At 55.6% G+C, this 12,084-nt stretch overlaps 3 protein-coding genes across 3 annotated transcripts; all 3 read left to right on the top strand.

Annotated features, from left to right (window-relative positions):
• Nucleotides 1-636: 636 nt before the first annotated feature.
• Nucleotides 637-2,964, top strand: JKF63_04944 (uncharacterized protein; the record flags this gene model as incomplete). Its single annotated transcript, XM_067900915.1, has 1 exon — nucleotides 637-2,964. The coding sequence occupies one exon, from the start codon at nucleotides 637-639 to the stop codon at nucleotides 2,962-2,964; it is 2,328 nt and encodes a 775-aa protein (XP_067757115.1).
• A 1,604-nt stretch (nucleotides 2,965-4,568) lies between these two features.
• Nucleotides 4,569-5,726, top strand: JKF63_04945 (uncharacterized protein; the record flags this gene model as incomplete). The annotated part of the gene is made up of 1 exon (XM_067900916.1): nucleotides 4,569-5,726. One exon carries the CDS (start codon nucleotides 4,569-4,571, stop codon nucleotides 5,724-5,726), a length of 1,158 nt encoding a protein of 385 aa, XP_067757116.1.
• Nucleotides 5,727-8,882: 3,156 nt separating this feature from the next.
• On the top strand, nucleotides 8,883-11,411 carry JKF63_04946 (uncharacterized protein; the record flags this gene model as incomplete). The annotated part of the gene is made up of 1 exon (XM_067900917.1): nucleotides 8,883-11,411. One exon carries the CDS (start codon nucleotides 8,883-8,885, stop codon nucleotides 11,409-11,411), a length of 2,529 nt encoding a protein of 842 aa, XP_067757117.1.
• Nucleotides 11,412-12,084: the final 673 nt, after the last annotated feature.

The raw sequence follows: 12,084 nt of genomic DNA on the forward strand, positions 1-12,084 counted from the left end.
TGCTATCGATCTCTTGGTCGCTGTTGTGTTGCTCTCAAAAATTGTGCCACAGAACCAACCATAAAAATACACTCGCTTCTCTGACTGGTGTAATGAGGCGATTAGTGTGAAAAAAAAGGGGGACTCTTCGATGGACCTTGCTCACAATGCGGACAAAGCTCTACTAATCCCATATCTAATGCCCACGACATGATGGGCGCCCCCCCCCCACGCGCCCATCTCTCCTGAAACGGAACGACCACAAGGCGCACGCAATGCCGCTGAGTCGTCGGATATTTTGCTTCAGCGGTATTGTGGCCCTTTGGTGTGCACTCTTTGGGGTATTTGTAGGTGTGACCCACTGCGTCTTTTATTCCCTTTTTTTGCCATCTCTATTGGTTGCCACATCATCACTCGCACATGACACACGCACACACCTACTCACAAAGGTGCGCGCGTATATGTAGTAGCGACATCGAAGGATATTTCAAAAGTGTTACAACCGCTTTTTCCTTCCCCCTTCCTTTTTCTTTTTTTTGGTTTCTCGTCGCGGCCCTGTGCAGACACGATTCGCATCGTGTGTTAATTCTCACATCTTCCTTTGCAAGTTTTTTTTTCGCGACGTTGTGACGGGATCTTCCCGATCGTTGCGTCATCATGCCGAAAGAGGCGTGCAGTGGGTTGTGGAGGTCGGAGGACATGGTGGTTCTTTCCTTCCATATGCAGCGAGAGGTGGCTCACGACGCTGTTCTGAAGCTCGGTGAGATTGGCCAGTTCCAGTTCCATGACCTGAACAAAAACCTCAACGCCTTTCAGCGCGACTTCGTGCAGGATGTGCGCCGCTGCGACGATATGGAGCGCAAGCTGCGCTTTCTGCAAGAGGAGATTGACCAGGCCGGCGTAGCGACCATTGTTGAGGGCACTGCAGAGGATGAGACGATGTCTTCGCTTGAGCACAAGATCGATGAGGTGTACTCGGAGGTCATGGAGCTCAATGAGCAGTACCGAGCGCTCATCGAGGAGCGCAACCGGTCTAAAGAGCACCTCGCGATACTCTCGCGTGACTTTGGCGGGGCGAGCGGCGACGGGCTACTCATGGTTACTGGTGTCATCCCAAAGGAGCGCATTTCTCTTTTTGAGCGCTTGGTGTACCGCGCCACACGTGGCAACTCCATCATGTGCGTGGACGAGATTGATAAACCGTTTTACAATATCAGCACAAGCGAGCCTCTCTTCAAGAGTGTCTTTGCCGTATACTTTTCGGCACCCAGCCTGCGCGAGAGAATCGTCAAGATTGCCGAGGCGAACGCTGCGACCGTGTACAACTACGCTGACTCCGAGCAGCAGCTAACCCACATGCGTGCCTTGCTGCAGCAGCAGGTGGACACGATCACCCAGACCCTCCACCAGTCGGCCTACCGTCAGCGGCAGGTGTTGCTCGGCATCGCGGGCTCCTGCTACGAGTGGCGCCGCGCCGTGGCGACCGAGAAAGCGGTCTTCTCGACCATGAATATGCTGAAGTTCTCGGGGTCTACAGCGATCGCGCAGGGCTGGGCGCCGGTACGCGCGTGCGACGCCATCCGAGTGGCGATCGCCGAGGCCGAGTACTTGAGCGGGGCACAGGTGGGTACGATCATTGAGGAGCTTCACACGAAGGAGAAACCGCCATCGTACTTCAAGACCAACAAGATCACCGCCTCCTTTCAGAGCATCGTGGACAGTTATGGCATGGCTCGCTACAAGGAGGCAAATCCAGGAGTGTTTACGATCATCACCTTCCCTTATCTGTTCGGTGTCATGTACGGCGATGTGGGCCACGGAATCATTCTCACTATTTTCGCCGCTTTCTTAGTCTTCAAGGAAAAAAGTTTCGAGGGGCAGCGGCTGAACGAGATCTTCGCCATGATATTTGGTGGCCGCTACCTGCTCTTGTTGATGGGTATCTTTGCCGTGTACATGGGGCTCTTGTACAATGACATGTTTGGCTTCTCCATTGAGATTTTTGCCTCAGCCTACCGCTGGCCGCAGCTGCCGCCGGAGGGCCCAGACGGGACTGTGTACCCGTCCTTCCCCAATGGCCGCCCCAGCGTCAAACCAACTTCGCCGGCTGCCTTTGGTATCGACTCTGCCTGGTCAGAGACGGAGAACAAGCTGGAGTTCTACAACTCGGTGAAGATGAAGTGCTCTGTCATTATCGGTGTGGCGCAGATGATGGCTGGTGTGTTCATCTCCCTCACAAATTACATCTACTTCAACGACAAAATAAAGGTGTGGTTCCGATTTGTCCCCGAGGTGGTCTTTCTGTCCTGCACCTTTGGCTACATGTGCGTCCTCATCATCGTCAAGTGGCTGACCACCTGGGAGAACACGCACGAAGCCCCGTCACTGCTGGAGACCATGACAAACTTTTTCTTGGCTCCGGGCACCATCAGCCTCCCGCTCTACCGTGGCCAGGCTGCCCTGCAGGTGGTGCTCTTGCTGATCTGTTTGGTCTGCGTGCCTTGCATGTTGTGCGTCATCCCGTACGTGGAAAAGAAGGAGCATGACGAGAAGATGAAGGAACGGGCTGCGCACCCGCCGGTGGAGGGTGAGGAAGAGGAGGAGGACGATTTCGATCTCAGCGAGGTCATAATCCATCAGATGATCCACACGATCGAGTACGTTCTGGGCTGCGTGTCGAACACTGCCTCATACCTGCGCCTGTGGGCCCTGTCCCTCGCTCACTCGCAGCTTTCCGAGGTGTTCTGGAGTTTTGCCTTTCTCCTCACGCTTGGCTACGACAATGGTAGCGGCGTCTGTGTCTTCATCGGCTTCGCCGTGTGGATGGCGGCAACGATTGGTGTGCTCCTCGGCATGGAGTCTCTCTCGGCTTTCCTCCACGCCCTGCGTCTTCACTGGGTAGAGTTCAACAACAAATTCTACGCCGCTGACGGCCGCCCATTTGAGCCGTTCGACCTTGCGGAGTCTCTGAGGAATCTGTGTTGAGCTTTGTGCCCCGCACCAGGGCCCGATAATCGCGCTTGGAAAAAAGTGTGTGTGGATAAGGGGAGGGGGATCAAAAAATGCGATCCAGCTGTGACAAGTTCCCCAGTGGCTTCAGCGCATGGATGAGGCGAGAGGGGTTTATCATCAGGAGAGTTGCAGCCTTGAGGTTTCTCCCCCCCCCCCCCTCCCCCGCCTCGCCGCGCTATCGTGAGCTTCATTGTGTGCAGGCCGCGAATCCCTCCCTCCCCCTCCCTCTCCCCCAACACCACTTAGCCACCGGCTCTTGTCGCACCGCCGTTTTCTGTGTGCAGGTTGACTGTGTAGCTTTGGTTAATTTTCGCCTTGTTTGCGGGTTTGCTTCTCCGGCTGCGCGTGCTTGAGATTTTGCTACTGATAGGCGGTGGCGTTGGGGTGTCTTCGACTCTCCATCATTCCCGTGGGCACACGCGCTGCACGCTGCCCCCGGAACACTTGACGCTTTCATGCACGCCGTTTTTCGTCGTCTTTTTCTTTCGCCCCTCCTCCCTTTTTGAAGGATTCTTGTGCATATTAATGGCTGGAGGGCATTTTCCAGAATGGGCGTCGTTTCCGTGATGTGCAACGTTGTGTTGCACTTCTTTTACCCTGTGTATCAGTAGCTGCAATGTCACATTTTATCGTGAGCGAGGACATGCACCAGCAGTGAAACGGGAAGGGAGGGATAACCCCCGCTCCCCTTCTCCTGGCCGCTGTTTTGCTGTGAATATGTAAGGCGCAAGAGTTGTCAAAAAAAAAACAGTAAAAAAGAAGGATATAAAAGGGGGTAGTCAAATGAGCTGAATGGCACAGCCACCATAGAGGGGGGGGGAGGGGGAGAGGGGGGGGTGTGTGGACTGTCCTCAAAGTTTAACTGTGTGTGCCGGCTGTACTTCCGCTATGCCAATCGATGCTCTCTGTCTCTTGTGGAGGCGAGCCCTGAGTGAAGCTAAGAAATTTGGGGGACAAAGGCTGGGGTCCAGTGCACCTACGCATGCGGGTGGGGGAAAGGGGTGGGAGCTCGGCGCAGTCATTTTCTTCTTGACGGTGTTATAAGCGACTGACCATGCTGCGGAATCCTCAGGGCTGCGCGCGAAGGTAAGTTTACGTGTGCGTGTCGAAGTGCTCGCCGCAGGTCTGTGGCTTGTAGCCGACAATACTCAGCTGCTACTCTCTCCTAACAAGCTTATTCGCTTGTTCCCCCTTTCTTTGCCGAAATCCCTCTCCTGCTCGGGGAAAAAGGTGGACACATGGGCGTCCCCACCCCTCATCCATGTTTTTACACTTACCGGCGCGCATGCATGCGTTCTCTCCACCTCGACCCTTACACTTTTCGTCTTCTGGATCACCATCCCTGTCTGTCTCTCTCTAAAGGTTCCCTGCGTTTGCGTGTGAGTGTGTGTGCCTGCGTGTCGTTGGTGTTGTGCCCTGGCGACTTTTCTTCTGGTTGTGCATCTCGTAAGAGCCCCTGGCAACTTTGGCTGCATTTTCTCTCACTTTTTTTTTCTTGTGTGCCTTCGCTTCTTGTGTAGGGTCTGTCGCGTGCGTCAGCGACATTCTTCAGTTTGACTAATACAGTCTAGAGGACAATGCTTCGCCTCACGGCGGCTCAGCATGTACAGCTTTTTCGGCTGACGCAGCGCCGGCTGCAGTCGGGCACCATTACGGCATGCCCGTACCACCAAGACAAGGAGGGAACTCCCACGGTCGTGGCGCAAGGGACGGTGGAGCACTGCCCTGTAGTTGGCACAACGCCGCGCATGACCTGCCCCTTAGAGGCGGGGCAGTACGACCGCCGGACACCAACCATGTCGATGATGACGTTGCAGATGGGCAAATCGCAGCTTTCCGCTCATGTGGCCGCTACGGCGTTGGCGGGATATGTCATTGCGGGCGGCGCCAGCCCCCTCATTGCTGCCGCCATTACCGCAGGCACAATGCTGCAGTCTTGCTCCGCCAACACGGCGAACCAAATCATTGAGGCACCGTACGATCGCCTGATGAAGCGCACCTGCCGTCGGCCTTTGCCGATGAAGTTTGTCTCACCTCAGCTAGCCACGACCATCTCCGGCATAGAGCTTACCCTAGGCACTGCATTGCTGTACTGCGTCAGTCCCCCGGCCGCGGCGTTGGGCGTGCTCAACTGGTTCTTGTACGTCTGTGTTTACACTCCACTGAAGCGTGTTTCCGCACTCAATACATGGTTCGGGTCTATCGTGGGAGGTGTGCCCCCACTGATGGGCGGCGTTGCCGTCGCTGGTGTCATCACGCCGCCGGTGTGGCTGCTGGCGACGTTCCTGTTTTTTTGGCAAATCCCACATTTTAACGGGCTCGCCTTCCACTGTCGCCGTGACTACGAAGCGGCTGGTTACAAGATGTTAGCCTACTACAACCCCTGGCGCGCTTCCTTCTACGCTGTTGCCCTTTCCGTGCTGATGGCCTTCCTCACTCTTGTCTGCCCGACACTCGCGGGCATGGAGGTGGAGGGGGTCTGGTACTACCCAGTGACGGCCGCTGCCAACGCGCTCATGATCTACAAGTCGCTGCTCTTCCACAATGAGCCGGTGAGTCACTGCCGCGGTTGCTTCGTCTTCTCTTATGTGTACCTCAGCGTTGTCCTCGCGGCGCTCATGCTGAACCACTTGCAGCCGATGCACCTCGTACAGAGCGCCATCGACTATGTGGCTACGGGGGCAACCGATGCGTCTGAGACGCCGTTGTCGATGACACCCGTCGCAGAGGCGTAGTAGGTGTCGAAAGCACGCGTGCAGACTGGCGTGTGCCCAAGCACCCTTGCAGCAACATGCTCTTAGTGGGCATGCAGGCACGCACTTCCCCTTTCTCCTCCACATTGCCACACACACGCACGCACACATACACACACACACACATATATATATATATATATATTGGCAACTGTGCATGCAAGTGCGATCTCCGAATCCGTTGCCAGACTTGTCCAGCCTGCGCAGGTGTTTTGAACATTAGTTGCGTCACGCACAAAGCAACAGTAGCATCGCACCCGCATGCAGAGCAAAGGGAGTAAAAATTTCACGACATGCTTGTCCACCACCAACATGCCGTCTCATCTCCATGCACCACAAACACTTTTTTCTTCCTTTCCGTCGACATGCGTTTGTACTTAATCCTCTAGAACGCGTTGGCAGTCACTGGTGTCGAGTGGGAGAGAGAATGGGGCAACGCTTTCGTTATCATCTCCGCAGACGAACTCCCACAAACACATGGGTGCGGTGGTGATATTAGCGCGTGGTTGAGAGGGCGGGTGAGTTGTTATCTATTGGGCTATGCGATGTATTTCCCTCCCCATTTTGCAGTTTTTCACCAACTTGGGCAGACAAAGACGGTGTGTGGCCCTCACCCTCCTTCCCCTCCTTCCCCTCCCGCCGCCTGTCATTTGACGCCACCGCTTAGTAGCATAGCCCACTGAATTCTTCGACTTGCGCTGATTCGCGCATCCTCTCCGCTTTATTTTCTTTTAACCTTCCATTTTGTTTGTCGAGCTTTGCCTTTGCCCCCTCCCCCCGTTTGCGCTGGTAGCTGTGTGGTGGGTGTGGAGACGGGGAGGGAGGGGGGGGAGGGTGGTGGACTGCACATCTCTCTTTCCCTTTCCCTTTCCCTTCTCTCCTCCTCCCTCCTTCCAGTCTCTCAGTGCGGCTCTCATGTTTCACTAGGATGGAGGGCTGAGGTGGCATATCCGCGGCGGAGTTTCGATAACTCCGCTGTTTTCTTTTGTTTCTTTCTCGCTCCTCCGCTTCTGCATTTGACAGGCGCACGCTTACACACTCACATACGAGAGCAGACAGCTCTCTTTGCCTAGTGTGTGGGTTGCCTCTGTCGTGATGGTCGTAGTGATCGTGCATGTCTTACCACTGTACGCGCCACGGCTGTGTAGGTGCGGGGCAAGGGGGTTTGACTTTGTCATTGCCGCGCATTTCCACACAAATTTAGTCTTTTTTTTGTTTAGTGATGTCAAAACAGGGAGAGAAGGGGGCGGGGCGTGCGTGTGGTTGCACTTCTCTCTCTCTTTCGGTGAGTGTAAGACCGCCTGCGTACGCGGAGGCGTCTGTGTCTTTTTCTTTCATGTCTTTTTGTCTGCCGGGGCAAATAACAAAAAAATGTTTAATTCTGGAAAAAAAATGAGGAGCAGCCGAGCCGAAATTGTCTGCGGCTCTTTTTTTTTTCTTTTTTTTTGTTTGTTCGGTGGCGAGGGCTCACACACAGGGGCGCGTTGCACACTACTCACACACGGGCTGCTGATAGCGAAGCAGACGCTGAAGGAGATGTGCGGAGGAAGCGGAAAGGCATACGTGAGAGCTGCCGTATAACAGGCTCATCCTGCTTCCGCTTCCGGCAGAAGGCTTGGATGCCGTGTCTTTTGGCTTTCTTCGCTCCGCCTGCATATGGGTGACGCGCCTTTCGTATACTGCCGTGTGTAGGGGAGTGAGAGGGGCGGAGGGGCACCGACTCACGCTTTGCGCTTCCCTCCCCACTCCGCGTTTGTTGGAAGCGCACAGTGATGCACCACACACACACACACACACACACAACCTGATATATATATATAAAGAGAGAGAGGGGTGGGTGGGTGGGTGAGGGACTGCTAGCCTACACTCTCAAGACGCGTTTCCTCCACATTCTTTTCTATAGATAGGGAATATGGAGGTACGTCGGGGTGCGCTGACGGAGTGATGGTGGTGGTGGAGGTGGGAGAGGAATGACAGTAGAGGGCAGAGTTAGTGAGGGTTGTGACATATGTGTATTGCTTTACTACTCCCTTTTTGGGGAATCTGCGCACTTTCCTCGGCCTTCCATCACGTTTCTGTTTTGGTTTTCTCTTTATCTTCGCTCGCTCTGTTCGCTTACGTGTCGGCCATTCGACCGTAACATGAGGTCTTTACGCGTATGCGGTTGATAGTGTGAGTGCATGGGAAGAGTGCTGAGGCACTGTTGACCTCCTCCTCCTCCGACTCACTCATCGTGCACATTTGTCTCTTCTCGCCTTCTTACGATCCTCGGTGATGCTAGAGGACAGCCGTAGTGGGACGGATCCGCCTCGATCACCCCTCAATCTCTTGCTGTGTCTTGATAAACTAGCGGTGGGTCTCTCTATGTCGCCTTTCTTCCATCCCCGTGTGTGTGTGTGTGTGTGTGTGTGGAGGAGGAGGAGGGGGGATTTCCTTTTCTGTTGAGACTCGTTTCTCATGTGTGTTTGGGCACCGCTTCGTCCTCCCGTCTCGTCCCTGGGCTGCGGCTGCACTAAAGTGTGTGCGTGTGTTCAATTGAGGGATATCGTATCCCTGTCGTCGCTGTTTGTCAACGCGTAGCAATTTTTTTTTCCACCCGGTGTGAACATGGCGCCACTGAATGCCTGAGACGTCGTGAGTGTTCGGTCGGGGGCATTCTACTAGCTTTCCAAGAGCTGAACCGTACTTGTCACATTGCACCAAAAAAAAAATGAAAGCACGGCTTCTAAGAGCCAGGAAGGGTGTGATCCCCCCCCCTGCCCACCCCCAGGCATTGCCCTTCGCCCCCTCCCTCCTCCCCCTGTGTCACCCCGTCTACCTCGCCAATCATTTGGGGGAGGGGTGAAGGAATGGGGATGAGCTTTCACCGGCGCTCACTAATCGCACGCCTAGGTCGCATCGCTCTATTCCTGCGGTTTCCAGCACCACCTCCCGTCCCCCTTTTCCCATTACGCCTCAAACGGTCTGTGAAGTTGATCCCACTCTACTTTGTCGCTCTCTGGCGCGGTAGCCGTGCCAAGGTAAACTCCGCACATCCACAGAGGCATTTCACTCTGCCACCATACAGATTCCTGCGCCACCTACAGGTCATATATCAGGCACCATAGGGTGGGTAGGCTGCTGCGCTGCTGCAACGACATGTCCGAGGATGCTGTGCGGAAGCTACCGATAGCAGCATCATGGGTGCACAGCGACCTGCAAAAACTGCGACTAAGGCTTGAGAGAGCCACCGTGGCTACGCAGCTCAAGGAGTTGGAGAATCATCGGCGGTGCGTGGAGTCGCAGCTTGACTTTGTGGAGCGACGCACCAGCGGCAAACGTGCTCGTATAGAGCAGCTTGCCAAGGAGCTAAACAGCCTCACGGCAGAGTTGACGCCAGAGCTGACGCTCCTCGAAGAGGGCCAGCGTATTGCCGAAGGGTTGCGGAACCAGCTGCACTACCAAAAGAGCATTAATCGCGTCTACTCTTCCTACACTAGTGACCTCTTTAGCAAGTCAACAGCGAATGGCTTGGGCGCTGTGGATCTCCGCATCTCCATGACCTGCCCGTTGTCGGTGCACGGCCTCTCTCTCTTCCCCAGCAGCGTCGCAAACACGGCCCCGCCACGGTCCTCCGATGTGGAGGCGTTTTTGCGCCGCTGCGCGCCGCTTTTTCAGTGGAGCGAGGAGGAGCAGGCGGTGAAGCCACCCTTCTTCTTCGATGAGCCTTGCCTCATGGAGCGTGGCGCGGATGGGACACTGACATTATCCGAGGAGAATGGCAACACCGCCGCAGTGGTGTGCCGAAACGCTGCGTGCCCGTACTGGCACCGGAATCAACTGGCGCATGTCAAGATGATAGTGATGGTCTTTCTAGACTCCATGCGATGCCATCTGGTGGTGGATGACAACCTGTGCGCTGTCACCCACGCCACCGCTCGCCTTGCGCGTCACGTGTATCACGCCGACTCAATTTCCTTAGTCTGTGCCTTTCTATGCGAAGCCTTGCAGACGTTGATAGCAACTGGTCTGTATGTGGGGCTTCTTACCGACAAGCAGCCTGTGTGTGCAATGATGAGCGCACCGGTCATGAAGGCGGTGGATGCGGCTAATGCGGCACCTCCCCGCGCGTCACTTTTGCGGTCCACCGAGGAAATAGAGGGGTGGTGCGCTGTTGAGCAGCAGCAACAGAGATTTAACAGTACCGATTCTTTTTCGCTCACTGCTGCAGCTGTGGCGCACTTCCAGCAGCATCCAAGCTCCTTGTCCTGGCGTTGCATGCTAGCGGCAGTGGAGGACGCCGCGCAGCGCCGCTGGCTGGGACGTCAGGGGGTGGAGCTGTTTCCCAGCTCGCCAGAGTTGCATCTGCAGTACGTACTCTCGGTACTACATGACGGTGCCGGGGTCAGTGAGGTACTCGAGGTTTGTCTGGCATCTTGCCGCACTCTTTCCGCGCAGGGGGCGGCTGCTATTGTGGCGGGTCTAGACTGTGGGCAGTATCCCACCAGCGTGGCTCGCCATGCAGCGTACATGCTCGCTCGAGTGTTTGTACACGTGGCGCAGGTGGATGCGGCCGCGGCTTTGGGATTTCTGGCACCTCTTCTGAACTCCAATGGTGAAGCGGGTGTGGCTGCCCTCCTCCTACCGTTGGCGCGTCAGAACTTGACCCTGTTGATGGTGGCACTGCGCCGTACAGGCCACCTGCACTACGCCCAATTCCTCCCTCTCACCGCTATTTCCGATATCGCCCTCGAGCTCTCCCCGCCGGACGGCGCCGACCCCCCAGAGAGTGGCCGTGACGCCTTGCACGGAGCGCTGAAGCTAGTGGCGTCATACAAGCGCGACCACTTTGATGCACAGCTTGTGAGTTGTTGTGACGCGGCACTTCAGATTAGCGTTCTGCGGACCTTTTCCCACAAACTGGTGTACATGGAGCGTGTGGTGGAGAAGACGGTGCCAGAGTCGCCGCTGTCGCAGGGTGTTTTGTACAGCGAGTACGTGACTGCGGTTGCTCAGCAGCAGTCCGTGTATGCTGCATCGCTCGTCACCGATGCGCTCGTGCGCAACGAAGGAGCTTCCTGTGTGCTGACGTTTCTACTGCGAGGGCGCCTCCGGATGTGGGGAATGTCTCCCTTGCCAGATGTTCAGGATGTTTTGTCGGCTTTCTGCGCGGCCAACCATCTCTCCGCCGACGATCTCGGTGACCCGCTGCGCCTTTCGGATGCCTTTCAGGTGTCCTCTTTCTCACCTTCCCCACCGGTCGAGTGGGTGTGCGCGTACGCACTTCACGTGGTATGCGGAGGGTCAGAGAAGGCTTCTGCAGAGTCCATGTGGACGAGGATGAACGCGCTTCCGGTGGAGTCGCTGGTGCACGATGCAGTGGCTGTCACCTTCTTCTTCCACATTTTGCTGCAGCTGAGTGGGGAGGCTCGAAATGCCGCGCTTTTCTATCGCACAGTCCATCGTTGCCTTTCTCTCTTTCTCGAGGCGCACTTCCTCAGCTGGAGCGCACTAGAGGGGTCAGCGGGGGATATGATCGGGCTTCCTCACTTTATGAGTCTCTGCATCTACCAAGAGGTGCCTCTACTCTTGGGCCCCGGTGCTGACGACACGTTCGCGTGGCGCTGCCTTGTACTTGAGGTGGCTGCCAGTTTAGGTGTTCTCCATCCCCTTTTGGTGAGCGATTAAGTTTAGAGGGTGGCGGGTGCATGCGCGTTTATGTGAGCGAGTGTTTGCCGCGTCGATGAGCGCAGCCGTCGTTAGACAGTCGCCCAGGTGCTTCCTCCCCCCCTTCCTCAACATACACACACACACACAAACACACACAGCTAAACTGGGCTACTGGAGAGCACTTGCTTCGTCTTTCACCACCCACTCCGTTTCATTCTGCCCATACCACTCTGCGTTGTATGTGTCCATCTGCGTATGTCGCTGCTTGCTCGGCTTTACGCACCCTCTCTTTGGGCAAATGAACGAAGCCGCCATCCAGACACAAACGTGGCGGTGGCGAACCACGCCGAGCACGTCTGCTTCTTCACGCTCATGCGACACTGCGTACTTGGCGCAGCCCTCAGGCTCCGCCTTGGTTCACTATACACCTTTTTTTTTGTTTTTTCCCGTATCTCCTGCTCTCATCTCACACCCATCTTTTTGTAACGTATATGTATGTGTGTGTGTGCGTATATATATATATATATATATACATATATTCAAGGAGATTTTCGTACACGGCGCTGATCTTGTGCGCTCTCCATGCGGAACGTTGTTGTTAAACGACACTGGCACAGGGAAAGCACGACGAGGCCTCTCGGTCAACACGGCACCCATTGCCTTAGTATTCTCTGCCCCAGTCCACAAAGGC

The sequence above is a fragment of the Porcisia hertigi genome, chromosome 23 (genome assembly GCF_017918235.1).
Source record: "Porcisia hertigi strain C119 chromosome 23, whole genome shotgun sequence".
Taxonomy (NCBI): Eukaryota; Euglenozoa; class Kinetoplastea; order Trypanosomatida; family Trypanosomatidae; genus Porcisia; species Porcisia hertigi.